The sequence below is a fragment of the Elaeis guineensis genome, chromosome 7 (genome assembly GCF_000442705.2).
Source record: "Elaeis guineensis isolate ETL-2024a chromosome 7, EG11, whole genome shotgun sequence".
NCBI classification, from domain to species: Eukaryota; Viridiplantae; Streptophyta; class Magnoliopsida; order Arecales; family Arecaceae; genus Elaeis; species Elaeis guineensis.
The window spans coordinates 99,047,999-99,060,864 of record NC_025999.2 but is presented as its reverse complement, the minus strand read 5'-3'; the positions used below and the strand labels follow the sequence as shown (position 1 = coordinate 99,060,864).

The following is a 12,866-nucleotide window of genomic DNA, read 5'->3' as shown; positions in this document are numbered from 1 at the left end:
GATTTATAGAAATATTAATGCTGAATCATTGATAGAAGCACAATTCTAAATTGAAAGCTTTCAGATATAGTTACTTTCAGATGAGTAAATTTTTTATTTTTCTATTTTATTTTATACAGGTTCAAAAATAAGCTCAAAATTTATAGTTTATAAAGTTTAGATCTTTTTATATTAAATTGATAAAAAAAAATAAATAAGCTTAAACAGGTCAATTTTAGATTTAAAATCAATATTGGATCAACATTAAAGTTCAAACAGGTACAATCCATCCGAATTCATTACAAACTGTCCATTTCGATTTCAAACGGTTTATGTATGGCAAACGGTCGGCAGCGGATTGAATTTTTTTCAATCCAATTGGTTCGATTGGATAAAATATTTTTTTTAATCTGATCTAATCCGAATTATGCTCAGCCCTATTTATATTGAAGCAGAAAATAGTATGGATCACAAATAAGATATTTATCTTCACTTGCTATAAATAATAATATTAATAGGTTTCTGCACGAGGTTTTCTTCGGCAAGATCTATTGCTTACAAGTGCAAATAAAAGAGGAGAAAAAGGGTAATATGGTATATTACTCTAATAAGCAAACCTACAATGTCCTCGGAAGACTATCATAATAAAACAAAAACAGGAATTGGAAACATCAGGACGGGGGACCCACAAGACGGGGAGATCATCCGTCCTGGTTGAGGCTGGGCGGCGGCGCCAGCGGTAGCACTGGGAGCTGTTGCTGATCCACTCCTTGCCAAGTCCAAATAATATCCTTTAGGGAACGCCTCATATCTTGATTGCAGAACTTATGGTACTCTAATGTGTCTCCGGCCGATTTCTTCATCTCCACAAAATAAAACGAGGGTGTGACCTCGAAAATCTCCACGTCGACTGCAAGCTGCCCCTTTCTTCCTTCTTTGCTCCCCTGCAACTTCAGAAGCCCATCCTTCTTCTTCTTGACCTTGAACCGCTCCATCTCAGCAATCTCCTCCAGCTTAGACACTATTGTGGATGCTGGCTTCTGGGTTGTAAACCTTGTTTCTGGCTTCTGTCTACTCTCCCTCTCGAACAGGCCTGAAAGATCAAATCCTGGGGACAGGGAGATAATGTCGAACGCGTTCAAACTTGATGGTCTCATCGTCTCGGATCCTTCAGTTCTTATATCCCCTTCGTCATCTTCGCAATCAGTCCTGAAAGTTTCATGCACATCTGCGAGGTTGGCCGAGCAATCTACTGTGGGATATGTTACCACTGGCTTGAATTCCTTGTTAAACCAGGGATTCTCTACCAGCTTGTCGATGGTGAGCCTTGTGCTGGGGCTGGGGTCTAGGATTCTGGTTACAAGCCTACGAACATCAGCAGAAAACCACTGAGGGCACTTGAATTCTCCTCTGCTAATCTTTCTATACATCTCCATCAGATTGGAGTCATGGAATGGTAGGTATCCTGCCAGTAGAACGAAGAGGATGACCCCGCAAGACCATATATCGGCCTTGGCCCCGTCATATCCCTTCTTGCTGATGATCTCTGGAGCGACGTAGGCTGGTGTGCCACATACCGTGTGGAGCAGCCCGTCTGGCCTCTGCGAGCCTCTGAGAGCGCTCAAACCGAAGTCGGATACTTTAAGATTGCTATTATCGTCGAGGAGGAGGTTCTCGGGCTTGAGGTCCCGATGGTAGACCCCTCGGCTGTGGCAGAAGTCCACAGCCCCAATGAGCTGCTGGAAATACTTCCTAGCGGCATCCTCCTTGAGCCTCCCTTTGGCCACCTTGTTGAAGAGCTCACCACCTTTGACGTACTCCATGACAAAGTAGATCTTGGTCTTGCTGGCCATGACTTCATAGAGCTGGACGACGTTGGGGTGGCGGATGAGGCGCATGATGGCGATCTCCCGCTTGATCTGGTCGATCAGGCCACCTCGCAGCACCTTCTCCTTTTGGATGATCTTAATGGCGACGTTCTGGCCGGAGGTGATGTTCTTTGCATGGTAGACCTTTGCGAAGGCGCCCTGCCCGATCATCCTCCCAAGCTCGTACCGGTGCATCAGGATTGACCCTCTCTTCTCCATCTCTTAGTCGCCTTTGGCTGATCAGGCTACTGCCTTCGATCACACAATAAGGTGATCAGCTTAGAAGATTCTAAATGCATCTCCCTGCTTCTCTCTCTCTCTTGAAGGATATGACATGATGCAGAGGAGGGCAGTTGGAGGAACCAAAGACGGCAGGATTGATGGGATCCTCCAGGGAGAGAGATAGAGAGGTTGGGGTGTGGGGCGGGAAGGGGGGTGTTTGGGGTTGTTTATCTGAGTGTGAGGCCATAAACCCCTCAGCTCCTCCTCACGCGGTGTGGAGAAATCGCTTGGCTAAAGATGGACGTAGCGCGAGACGGGTGAGGAATTTTGTGTCTTATTCTCCAGACAGGCTGTGGATGTTATGAAGGTGCTATCTTTGGTGGTAACGGCTCATGACTCATGAGCGATTGTTGCACTGGAATTATGGCTCATGGGCCATGGTTGCAACGAGAACTTTGCGAGGAGAAATTTTGTTGTTAGACCGGCGCAAATTCGTGGAGGGCTAACCAGTTTCGAGCGTGCACAACAAGAAGTGCTTCCATTTAGGTGGCTGTTAGCCACGATGGTAGGTGAACCTCAAGAGTACTAGGAGTATGTTATAAATTATCGTGCAATATTCTGAGGACACTATTGTTCCTATCTCCTTGTTCTTATATGTTGAAAGCTATATGTTTTTGGATCTATCACCATATGAATATTGAGGGGAAAAAAAATTATGAAAACTATAATAGACACGCATGACAATAAAACTATTATCTCAGGCCACACATTAGAAAACTTGATGGGACTAGGATCCCGTGGATTTTCTTTTTTTTTTTTTTTGGTAGAAGATCTCGTGGATCTTTAAGACCCACGTTACTAACCTTCATGGCTTGGGGATATTTCCAGCCTCCAGATAGAGACGAGACAGTACAAATAACTTGTGCAAGCGAAGATTGTCCCTTGACGGAACATCTGGGAGGCCCTTGTCCTCTATCCATTATTTAGACGGCTACTGATTTTTCTGGAAGAGTCCAGTAATATATTTCCTCTTCAGGTTGCTATCAATCATGGTATCCATTCAAAATCCAATATGTCATGTGACCTTGAGCAAGAAAAAATTTTGAGCAGCATGACACGTGAATTGTGGACCAAGGCTATAAAATTTTTGTTTTAGCGTGTAGCGAACAACGTTCAAGACTTTCCTCAAAGCCTAAACCAACAACACGACACTATTACATCAACGTAGTATGGGCCTCGCAGGCAAGTTGGGTGGACCGGTGACAGCACTCTTGATGATGAACGGCACGCCACCACTACAGGACTTGGAAGCTCTGCCAGATTTATGTGGTCATGGAAGAAAAGAAATTGGTGGATGAAAGAATACCTTCGGGAGTTGTGGGGTGTATATCAAACGGCCAGGCCAAAAGAGGCGCTTCGACTTATACGAAGCCGTGACCTCGACCAGCAACGCTCGTAGAGCCATGATTAATATTTGAAAGACCAATCCAGATCCAAGCATAATTTGACAGCAAGGATTTAAGAAGCAACTCATAGTCCGTTCTGCCATCTAAATAGACTTCCTAGCACTAGATAACATGAATCTGAATAAAGTTAAGTAGTTCTTCCGTAAGAAGAAATCAAATTGTTAGGATTTGACGCCTCGAGATTCAGCCCACATTGAGCCCACAGCGAGGTTCGCGGCGAAAAACGGAGTCCAACGAGATCAAGATCACCTGAAACGGAGCTCGGATGGAGGAGATACGAGCTTTCGAAGTCGGCACGAAAATCGAGGCGGTGAAGGATCGCCGGCGACCGGCGGCGGACGGCAGCGGCGCGGCCGCAGGCGGCGGTGCGCGGGACGCGCGACCCAGGCCCGCATGCGGGGGGCCTGCGGCCCAGGCGGGCGCGCGGCCCAGGCGCACGCGGGCGCGCGGCCCAGGCGCGCAGGCCCGCGCGCAGGCGCGGCCCAGGCCCGCGCGCGCGGGCCGGCCCAGGCCAGCGGGCCTGCTGGCTCTTGCCCCGGTCCACCGTGGATCGGGTGGTCCACGGCCCGGCCTGTGGACCGCATGGGCGTTTCCCACACGTTTCTTGCGGTCCACGGCCCTATTTCGTGGACCGGAGCGCGATCGGAGGGCCCAGGTGATTTCCGGTCTTGATCCGACGGTCAGGAGGGTTTCTTGGCTTTGTTAAGGAGTGCTAATCCCTTTCTAATCATGCTTTAACCTTTGTTTAAGCCTTTAAAAGGCCTGTGACGAAACAGAGGGTTGTGTGGTTGTTTTCTCGCCGCCGTACGAACCGAGAGGAGAGAGAGAGGCGTGAGGCGCTGTGAGAAAAGGAGCAGGAGGCTCCTGGACAGCGGTCGCCAGGCTCTTCAGGGGTTCAGGGGGTCTCGAAGAGAGAAGAGAGCTTTTGTGAGGGAACTTCATGTGAGAGAGAATTGGGTGTACAAGGGTTGAGGGTGAGGTCTCTTCTTGTAAAATTTTCTTTTCATAGTGAAGTTTGCATGCCCCGTGGAGGCGAGCCCTTTTGTGGCTGATCCACATATTTTGATTGTTTTTCTTTTTTGTTTTGTTTCTTCTTTCTTCTTGCTGCATCGCGTGGTACTGAAAGGATCTTGGGAGGTGGTGTCCTGGCCAGACATCCATCCAACAAGTGGTATCAGAGCAAGGCGGTACAAGAACGCAGATTGCAGTGGTGGTGAGCAAGACTGAAGATGGAGAAAACAGGAACAATCAGGATGGAGATCAACAAGTTTGATGGTAAGAGCAATTTCTCCTTGTGGCAGGCAAGGGTGAAGGACGTGCTCATCCAACAGGGGTTGATCGAAGCTCTCTTGTGCGATGAGAAACCGACCACCATGGAGGTGCGGGATTGGAAACGGCTACAGATGCAGGCGGTGAGTACCATCCGCATGTACCTGGCGGATGAGGTGGTGATCCATGTGTTGAGCGAGACTTCCCCGACGGTGCTGTGGTCGAAGCTCGAGGAGTTGTACATGGCGAAGTCTCTCACCAACACTCTTTTCCTCTAGAGGCAGTTTTACCAACTGCGGATGACTGAGGGACAAAGCGTGCAGGAGCATTTGAGCCACTTCCAGAAGATCCTCACCGACCTCCTCAGCGTTGGCGAGAACGTTGAGGAGAAGACCAGGGCGTTGGTTTTGCTGGCGTCGCTTCCTTCTTCGTACGAGTCCTTGGTGACTGCTCTTCTAGTGGGGAAGAGTACTATCAAGATGGACGAGGTCACCGCGGCGATACTCCAGAACGATGTTCTCAGGAGGGAGAACCCAGCTTCGAGCTCAGGTGTCGATAGCTCAGCTTTGGTGGCTTCTGGAGGAGCAGGAGGCGGTAGACGGAGCGACAGGAGATCGCGTCGAGGGCGGTCTAAGTCCAGGAGGGACTTGAGCAAAACCAGGTGTTACCGGTATGAAGAGTTGGGGCATCTAGCCAGAGATTGCCCTCAACTGAAAAATCGGACGGTGGCTGCTGTAGCGACGGCCGGCAGTGATTTAGATGGAGATGTCTTCGAGATATCTGACGAGGTATCTACTTCTTCTCAGCAGTGGATATTAGATTCTGCATGTCCCTATCATGTGTGTTGCAGAGAGGAGCAGTTTGACTTCCTGGAGAACAGTGAGAGCACTGTATATCTGCCGAATGGATCGAGCTGTGCGATCAGAGGCATTGGGACGGTCAGCTGGAAGACACATGACGGTGCAGTGAGGAGATTGGGGGAGGTCCGATACATACCCAATTTCAGGCGGAATCTTATCTCACTTAGCAGACTGGATTCGAGAGGCTACAGGACGGTAGTTGGTGGAGGAATCCTGAGGGTGCTACGCGGTGATAGGATTGTGCTGAAGGGGAAGAAGGGGAGCAGAGGACATTATTATCTGGCAGGGAGCCCAGTGCGAGGTGGAGCATCGGGAGCCAGGTGGAGCCCAGAGCGAGGTGGAGCTCCAGGAGGTGGATCGGGCACGAGACAGGAGACTCGGGAGGACGAGAGGCGACGTCGCAAGGTAAGATTCCTATTGCCGCAGGATGATGCCCCGAGCAGGTCTCAGGTCAGGAGGAGCACAGCATACGACGGAGATGGGATCGAGCAGCCTGGCTCGACTCCCATGTTTGCCCATCCATGATCAGCAGGCGATTGCCCCAGGGCATGGGGGCGAGGAGATCCAGAAGCTCTCAGAGTTTGGAGGAGGCCGAATATCGAGTCGAGGTGGAGATTGTTAGGATTTGACACCTCGAGATTCAGCCCACATTGAGCCCACAGCGAGGTTCGCGGCGAAAAATGGAGTCCAACGAGACCAAGATCACCTGAAACGGAGCTCGGATGGAGGAGATACGAGCTTTCGAAGTTGGCACGAAAATCGAGGCAGCGAAGGATCGCCGGCGACCGGCGGCGGGCGGCAGCGCGCGAGACGCGCGACCCAGGCCCGCACGCGAGGGGGCCTGCGGCCCAGGCGGGCGCGCGGCCCAGGCGCACGCAGGCGCGCGGCCCAGGCGCGTGCAGGCCCGCGCGCAGGCGCGGCCCAGGCCCGCGCGCGCGGGCCGGCCCAGGCCAGCGGGCCTGCTGGCTCTTGCCCCAGTCCACCGTGGACCGGGTGGTCCACGGCCCGGCCTGTGGACCGCGTGGGCGTTTCCCACGCGGTTCTCGCGGTCCACGGCCCTATTTCGTGGACCAGAGCGCGATCGAAGGGCCCAGGTGATTTCCGGTCTTGATCCGACGGTCAGGAGGGTTTCTTGGCTTTGTTAAGGAGTGCTAATCCCTTTCTAATCATGCTTTAATCTTTGTTTAAGCCTTTAAAAGGCCTGTGACGAAACAGAGAGTTGTGTGGTTGTTTTCTCGCCGCCGTACGAACCGAGAGGAGAGAGAGAGGCGTGAGGCGCTGTGAGAGAAGGAGCAGGAGGCTCCTGGACAGCGGTCGCCAGACTCTTCAGGGGTTCAGGGGGTCTCCAAGAGAGAAGAGAGCTTTTGTGAGGGAACTTCATGTGAGAGAGAATTGGGTGTACAAGGGTTGAGGATGAGGTCTCTTCTTGTAAAATTTTCTTTTCATAGTGAAGTTTGCATGCCCCGTGGAGGCGAGCCCTTTTGTGGCTGATCCACGTATTTTGATTGTTTTTCTTTTTTGTTTTGTTTCTTCTTTCTTCCTGCTGCATCGCGTGGTACTGAAAGGATCTTGGGAGGTGGTGTCCTGGCCAGACATCCATCCAACACAAATTAATAATTGAGGTTACGACCTGTTTGCATGTATAATCGTAGGATTCGAAGTATAGTCATCATCAACTTTGGTCTAGTGGCAAAAAATTCTAACTATATATGATCATACCCAAATTTTCAAGAATAGCTTAAATTCTTTTCTCCCGTCAAATTTCATTTTCTAAACAGGTTCACTAGCCAAATAATGGAAGTAGGCCACTTTCTTGGTTTACTTGGCTTTCACACATTCACTGGATGTAAGAATTTTTTTTCGTAGTTAGCTGTGTGTTTACACCTCATCTAGACCGATGATCTACAATTCATAGACCAATCAACAAGCCTTGGAAAAGTCATCCAATATATATTGAATGATAGTAAGTCTTTTAAAAAAATATACTTTTTGCAGGTTGAATAAGAAGTTCTAAGAGAATATCAACCTTCGATCAAGTACCAAAATATAGACCGAGAGCTTCTTCAGTAAGATAAAGTACTCGACCAGTGGGCTGACGTTGTACTCTATCAGCCAGCCAAGCTATATTTGGTTGGCAGGTCAAAGTTGTCCTTGATTAGCAGATTGAAGTACTCAGCCGGTGGGCCGAAATCCATGGCCAGCAAGTTAGTGCTTCTGCAGTGAATGCTTTCTGCAACTGACCACTTAGTCAGGGTCTTCCAAGGAGCCCTTTTTTTTTCCATCCCTGGCTGTGGCACATGAAAATGCTTCCAGTAATAGAAGCAAAACAAGTCCTGGAAGTACAAGAACAAATGCCCGCTTTCTCATTATTCCACTTAGTGCGGAGTCATTGTCCGCTGTATTGCTTTCTTTTGGAGGAGTGCCTTTGGGATGAGGTGAAATACAAGCAGGAGGTACATTTCTCTGATGAATAGATGCTGCAAGTAGGTCCTTGCCACTTCCAGTAGATGGAACATCAACAGCTTCTTGAGGAATGGCACCTTTTAATGCAGCAGCAGGGAGATTGTGAGCCTGCTGAAGTAGCTTACGATGAACAGAATTTACAATGTGCCATACATTTTCCATAATATATTGCTCACCGAAACCTGCAGCTAGCAGATGGAAGAATATCATGTTAGAAGGCATATGCAGCATGTGTGGTTATGGTCATGAAGCTTATCCTTACCAGTACAAAGGATCTATACTCACTTGATAAGGTAATGCCATGTTTCTCTCCATGGCTATGTGCAGAGGAGCCCATTTTGAACCTGATCCTATGAAATAGGAGGTTTCCTTTGTTGAAATATTTAAAAGAAACTGAAGAGTATACAGAGGAAGATCCAGATAGTGTCATAGAAGGGCAAGGCGTCAGCTACCACTACAAAAAACAAGATGTCAATAAAACATAGAAGTTTTCTTTTGAGTGGGATCATAAAAGTGTTATCTTTTTCAGTTGTTGCAGACAACTTTGCCAGAAGTTGAGATATTCATATATCAGCACAAGTTCGGAGTAGCATATTCTATGAATACTAGCTTGATTTACAAAAGAAGAGAGCAGAAAGGAGCTATATGCAGATAGAAGAAATTCACGTGTCAACAGGCATGTCCTTGTGTAAGGTTGTGAATATGCATGCATGCATGCAGATGGAAACATATAATTGATGCTTTATTATAAAAGTGAAACTAATTCTGGGATGAAACAACCATATAGAGAATCTCAATCATGATATTTGCAATTCCCAATCACATAAAGCATAAACAATCAGCCTGTTATACTCTCAGTGGATGCAATATTCAATTTAACAATCAGTAGCCCTTTGAGGATTGCCATTCATTATGGCATCATCTTTTGATAGCCAAAAAAGAACTGGATTTACACTCCTGCTGCAATTAATTATCAATAGCAAACATGAACTAATATAAAGTATGTCTTTTTAATTAATCGTTAGCCCTAATGCATTGATGACCACATGTTCTCTAGCTTCAACAAAGCAAGAGTATCAATGTCAACCAAGTGAAACAGAAAATATTTCAAGAATACCAATGTCAATCATCTATACAGATGAGTCTGAAGAGATAGTTAGAAATAAATCTCGGAGAGGTAGTTAAGCGACTGGACATTATGTATCTAATATTCAAAGCATATGCCATCAGAATGTTTTTCCTTATTACATAAATTACTCATGGAAATAATGATGGGAAAAAAAAATCGGCATACCTATGGTCACAACCCCCTGATTTCAATATATTGTGGATAACGTATGCCTAAGCTCAATGCTTTTGAAAGCATTTGGCCTAATATGCTTCATGGTGAAAATCCATGATGATCCTCTCAAAATGAAAATGCACATCATTGATTATGGCTTGCAATTTACAAAATACCTAAAAGCCAAAAATCATTTGTTTGAAGGTCTCTTGCCTATATGTCAAGCAACCACAAAATGAACAAGGAAAAGACATCTAACGAGCACGATTATATTATAGAATGTATAATTTAGTAATTTACAAATCCAAATTATAAATTTTCATCTAAGGGCCTGTTTGGATAGTAGGGCCCAAAATCCTATGGGATTCGTGGCCCAACCATAAGAAATATTAGATTATAAGTAGGCCAGGCCCAATATTTATAAGCATATAGGATCATTTTTGAGTGGGCTGGCCGAAATCCCGTAGGAAGAAAAAAATGACCTATCATTTTTAAGTGGGCTGGCCCAAATCCTATAGGGAGAAAAAAATGACCTCAACAGGCCATTTGTTTCTCCCTATGGGATCCGGGCCAATCCATTCAAAAAATGATTCTGGATACTTGTAAACAAATGGCCCGACTTGCTTATAGTCCATTATTTTTGATGTTTGGGCCACGAATCTCATAGGATTTTGGGCCCAACCATCCAAACAAGCCCTAAGTATTTTTTTTAAAACATACATAGATCAAAAATTCAAGTGACTTGGATGCTTCTGAACTATAGATTGAAACATGGTATCATACCATTAAAAATTTTGATTTTGTATATTTGATGCATAAGTAAAAACTATTAAAAATATGGGTTTTGCTCTATAGCCAATCTAGATATCATATATCATGATCAATGGTGTTGATCTTCATTCTAAAATGGTAGCCATTGATTTTCATTTGGGGCTAGATACTCTTAAAAGCATTCAAGAGTGGAGCCAAGGCATTCTACTTGGGGTGGATTATTATGATTTGTGGGGTAAAGATGTCATGGGACAAATTAAAACGTTGTTCCAATCCAAGCTAGTCCAATGAGGTATTCGGCAACTAATGGCCATGAATAAAGTGACTAGTGAATTGCCACCCAAGAGTTGTCAGCGAAGGAGGTGGATAACCAACATCTAATGTACACAAAAGGAAATTTGATAATATGAACATGCATGTGGTTGATCTATGGAGATTTGATAATGGCTGTAATCCCATCAATCAAGATTATTTGTAGTATAATTATTAAAGATAATGACAATATATCCCTGGATAATGCACAAGGCTTTTTCTTTTTCCTCCATATACAAACCCACATCATAAGATGCTGTAGGATCATAAGTGAAATTTATATTTTATGTTTATAGGGATGATAACTGAAACCAACAAGCTTTGTGTAATCCACATGATGACATTCTTAAGAATCTGTCAGCATTATTTTTTCCATCTATTAGCTTGAGTCTGTTCAATGTATTCCTTCTCAGGCTTCCCAATACCCATCCACTTATTGCTTCTCCAAGCTTTTGAAATATAACCAAGTCCGTCTCCTAAGTTAGGTCATTTGGTTCTTTCAAAGAAAGCTAGAAGTGGAGGATGAAATGAAAACAAGCATTTAGAGTACCGTGCTCATCGCGCGCTTGCAAGTCTTATGAGAAAATCTTGCAAGTTAGCAGTCACAGCAAAAATACCATATTGAAATGCATGCGTTAGACAAAGGGGAAACACATACTGAGACAGACAAAAGGATGCTGAGGTCTGAAGATGAGACTTCAACATCTTGAAATAGTAAAATTGAGTAGGAAGCGATGGAGTAGCAACTACAAAAAAATAAAATAAAAAATAAAAAAAATGAAAAATAAAAGAAATGATGACTGGCCTCAGAAACATTGATAGGAACTGTCTGAGAGAGAATTATTTAATGCAAATGACACAAGGCATGGTCCAATTTAACAAAAAGTGCTTACAAACAGGATGAGTGGAATGTTGGTGATCACTACCGTGAGAGACCAAGTTCTTGATTCCAGCATTTTCTCCCTTTTGAGCAAAATGGTGGCAGCTCCACAATGATTCATTTCATGAAATGTCAAATAAAACAGAAGAAGCCATCGCATATAACGAGCTGAGAACTAATACCAGTCTTTCATCCTCAAGTGAAGGATGCAAATGATGTTCTCAAATTGATAAAAAAATCAGAATCATGGCAAGAACGACAAAAGGCTTTTCAAAGCTACGGGAAAAAAGAGGACGTTGGACTTTCAAAATCCCTACCTTGCCGTCAATGCAATGGACGCCTGACCAATTGCACGGGTCGCTGTCTAGAGGATCCCAAGTTTCAAGACCGCCATAAGGATCGACCTGGACTTCCGAGCGAAACTCCGACAAAGCCAATCCTTCAGTTCCCACCACATTACGACCATTAGGAAACAAATATTGTATTGGCGTCAGCAACGGAAGGTATGTGTAAAAAAAATTGAAGAAAATTTATAAACCTTCGAGATTAAGTGACAGGCATTCATCACTATGAAGGTGAAGCATCATGACGACCCACAAGACCTCGTAAAGCTGTAGCTCGAAAAGGTTCCATCTCCCACTCAAAGGCAGCGGCAACGACGGCCCCCTGGAACTTAGAGACTCAACCTAATAGTCAGATTCTCAGCGAATTTCCGATTTCCGTCCCTCATCTTTTATAATATATATATATATATATATATATATATATATATATATATATATATAGAAAGGCTTAGGATTTAACTTGGTCCTATAGGGGAAAGCGGAAATGATTGTTTTAGGGAGAAAGAATTCGAAAGAGACTTTGAGTAGTGCCAGGTGCCTGATGAAATGCCGGAGAGAGAAGAGGGTGAGGGGATGATAAATCCAACATGGGAAAGAAAAAGGAAAGCAGAGCGGATTGCTGCTTTCTTTCTTTCTACCCTGCACTTTTTACGGCGGATTTCATGAACCAATAACCCATGCCTCCCCTCCTATCTCTGAGAAATTATTGCATGGACCAGGTCCAAGTGGACTAGGGCTCGGAGCATATGCACGGTGGATAATGCGCAATCAGGAATTGGTGGAATACAAAGGGTAACGTGGCGTGTTATCCGCCGTGGATTTGGCGGGGTCCAATTAGACCTCGTCCAACCAATAGTTAGACCCTCTCTCAGGCCATTTCGGTGTCCAACTTCTTGTTTTTTCTCTTCAATCCCAACCCTCCATCTGTCACACATCTTTTCCGTTTTTTTTTTCTCGGGTCCTCAATTTTTTTTTTGAGTTTTTAAAAACTGAGATACGATTTCTGTTATTTTATCAATTATTTTTTATTTTATTTTTTAAAAATTAATTATCTAAAAAATTTTATGCTTTTTGAAAATTTTCAATCTCAGTATAATCTTTTAATTTTTTCAATCAAATATGTATATTGTCCAATTTATTACAATATTGG

At 45.0% G+C, this 12,866-nt stretch overlaps 1 protein-coding gene and 1 non-coding gene across 3 annotated transcripts; both read right to left on the bottom strand.

Annotated features, from left to right (window-relative positions):
• Positions 1 to 445: 445 nt before the first annotated feature.
• On the bottom strand, positions 446 to 2,639 carry LOC105048119 (CBL-interacting protein kinase 5-like). The gene has a single exon (XM_010927323.3). It carries the CDS (start codon positions 2,064 to 2,066, stop codon positions 681 to 683), a length of 1,386 nt encoding a protein of 461 aa, XP_010925625.1. The 5' UTR covers positions 2,067 to 2,639; the 3' UTR covers positions 446 to 680.
• Positions 2,640 to 7,594: 4,955 nt separating this feature from the next.
• LOC105048120 (uncharacterized) lies at positions 7,595 to 12,413 on the bottom strand. Of its 2 annotated transcripts, none has more exons than XR_012142521.1 (4): positions 11,911 to 12,413; positions 11,690 to 11,811; positions 8,413 to 8,581; positions 7,595 to 8,309 (listed from the first exon to the last, which is right to left on the bottom strand). It is a non-coding gene; the product is annotated as an uncharacterized protein (transcript). The 2 variants fall into 2 exon arrangements; XR_832588.3 differs by having other exon boundaries at positions 7,595 to 8,315; positions 11,911 to 12,412.
• Positions 12,414 to 12,866: the final 453 nt, after the last annotated feature.

Coding starts and splice junctions, on each gene's coding strand:
- LOC105048119 (XM_010927323.3), bottom strand. CDS start 2,066: ATGGAGAAGAGAGGGTCAATCCTGATGCACCGGTACGAGCTTGGGAGG.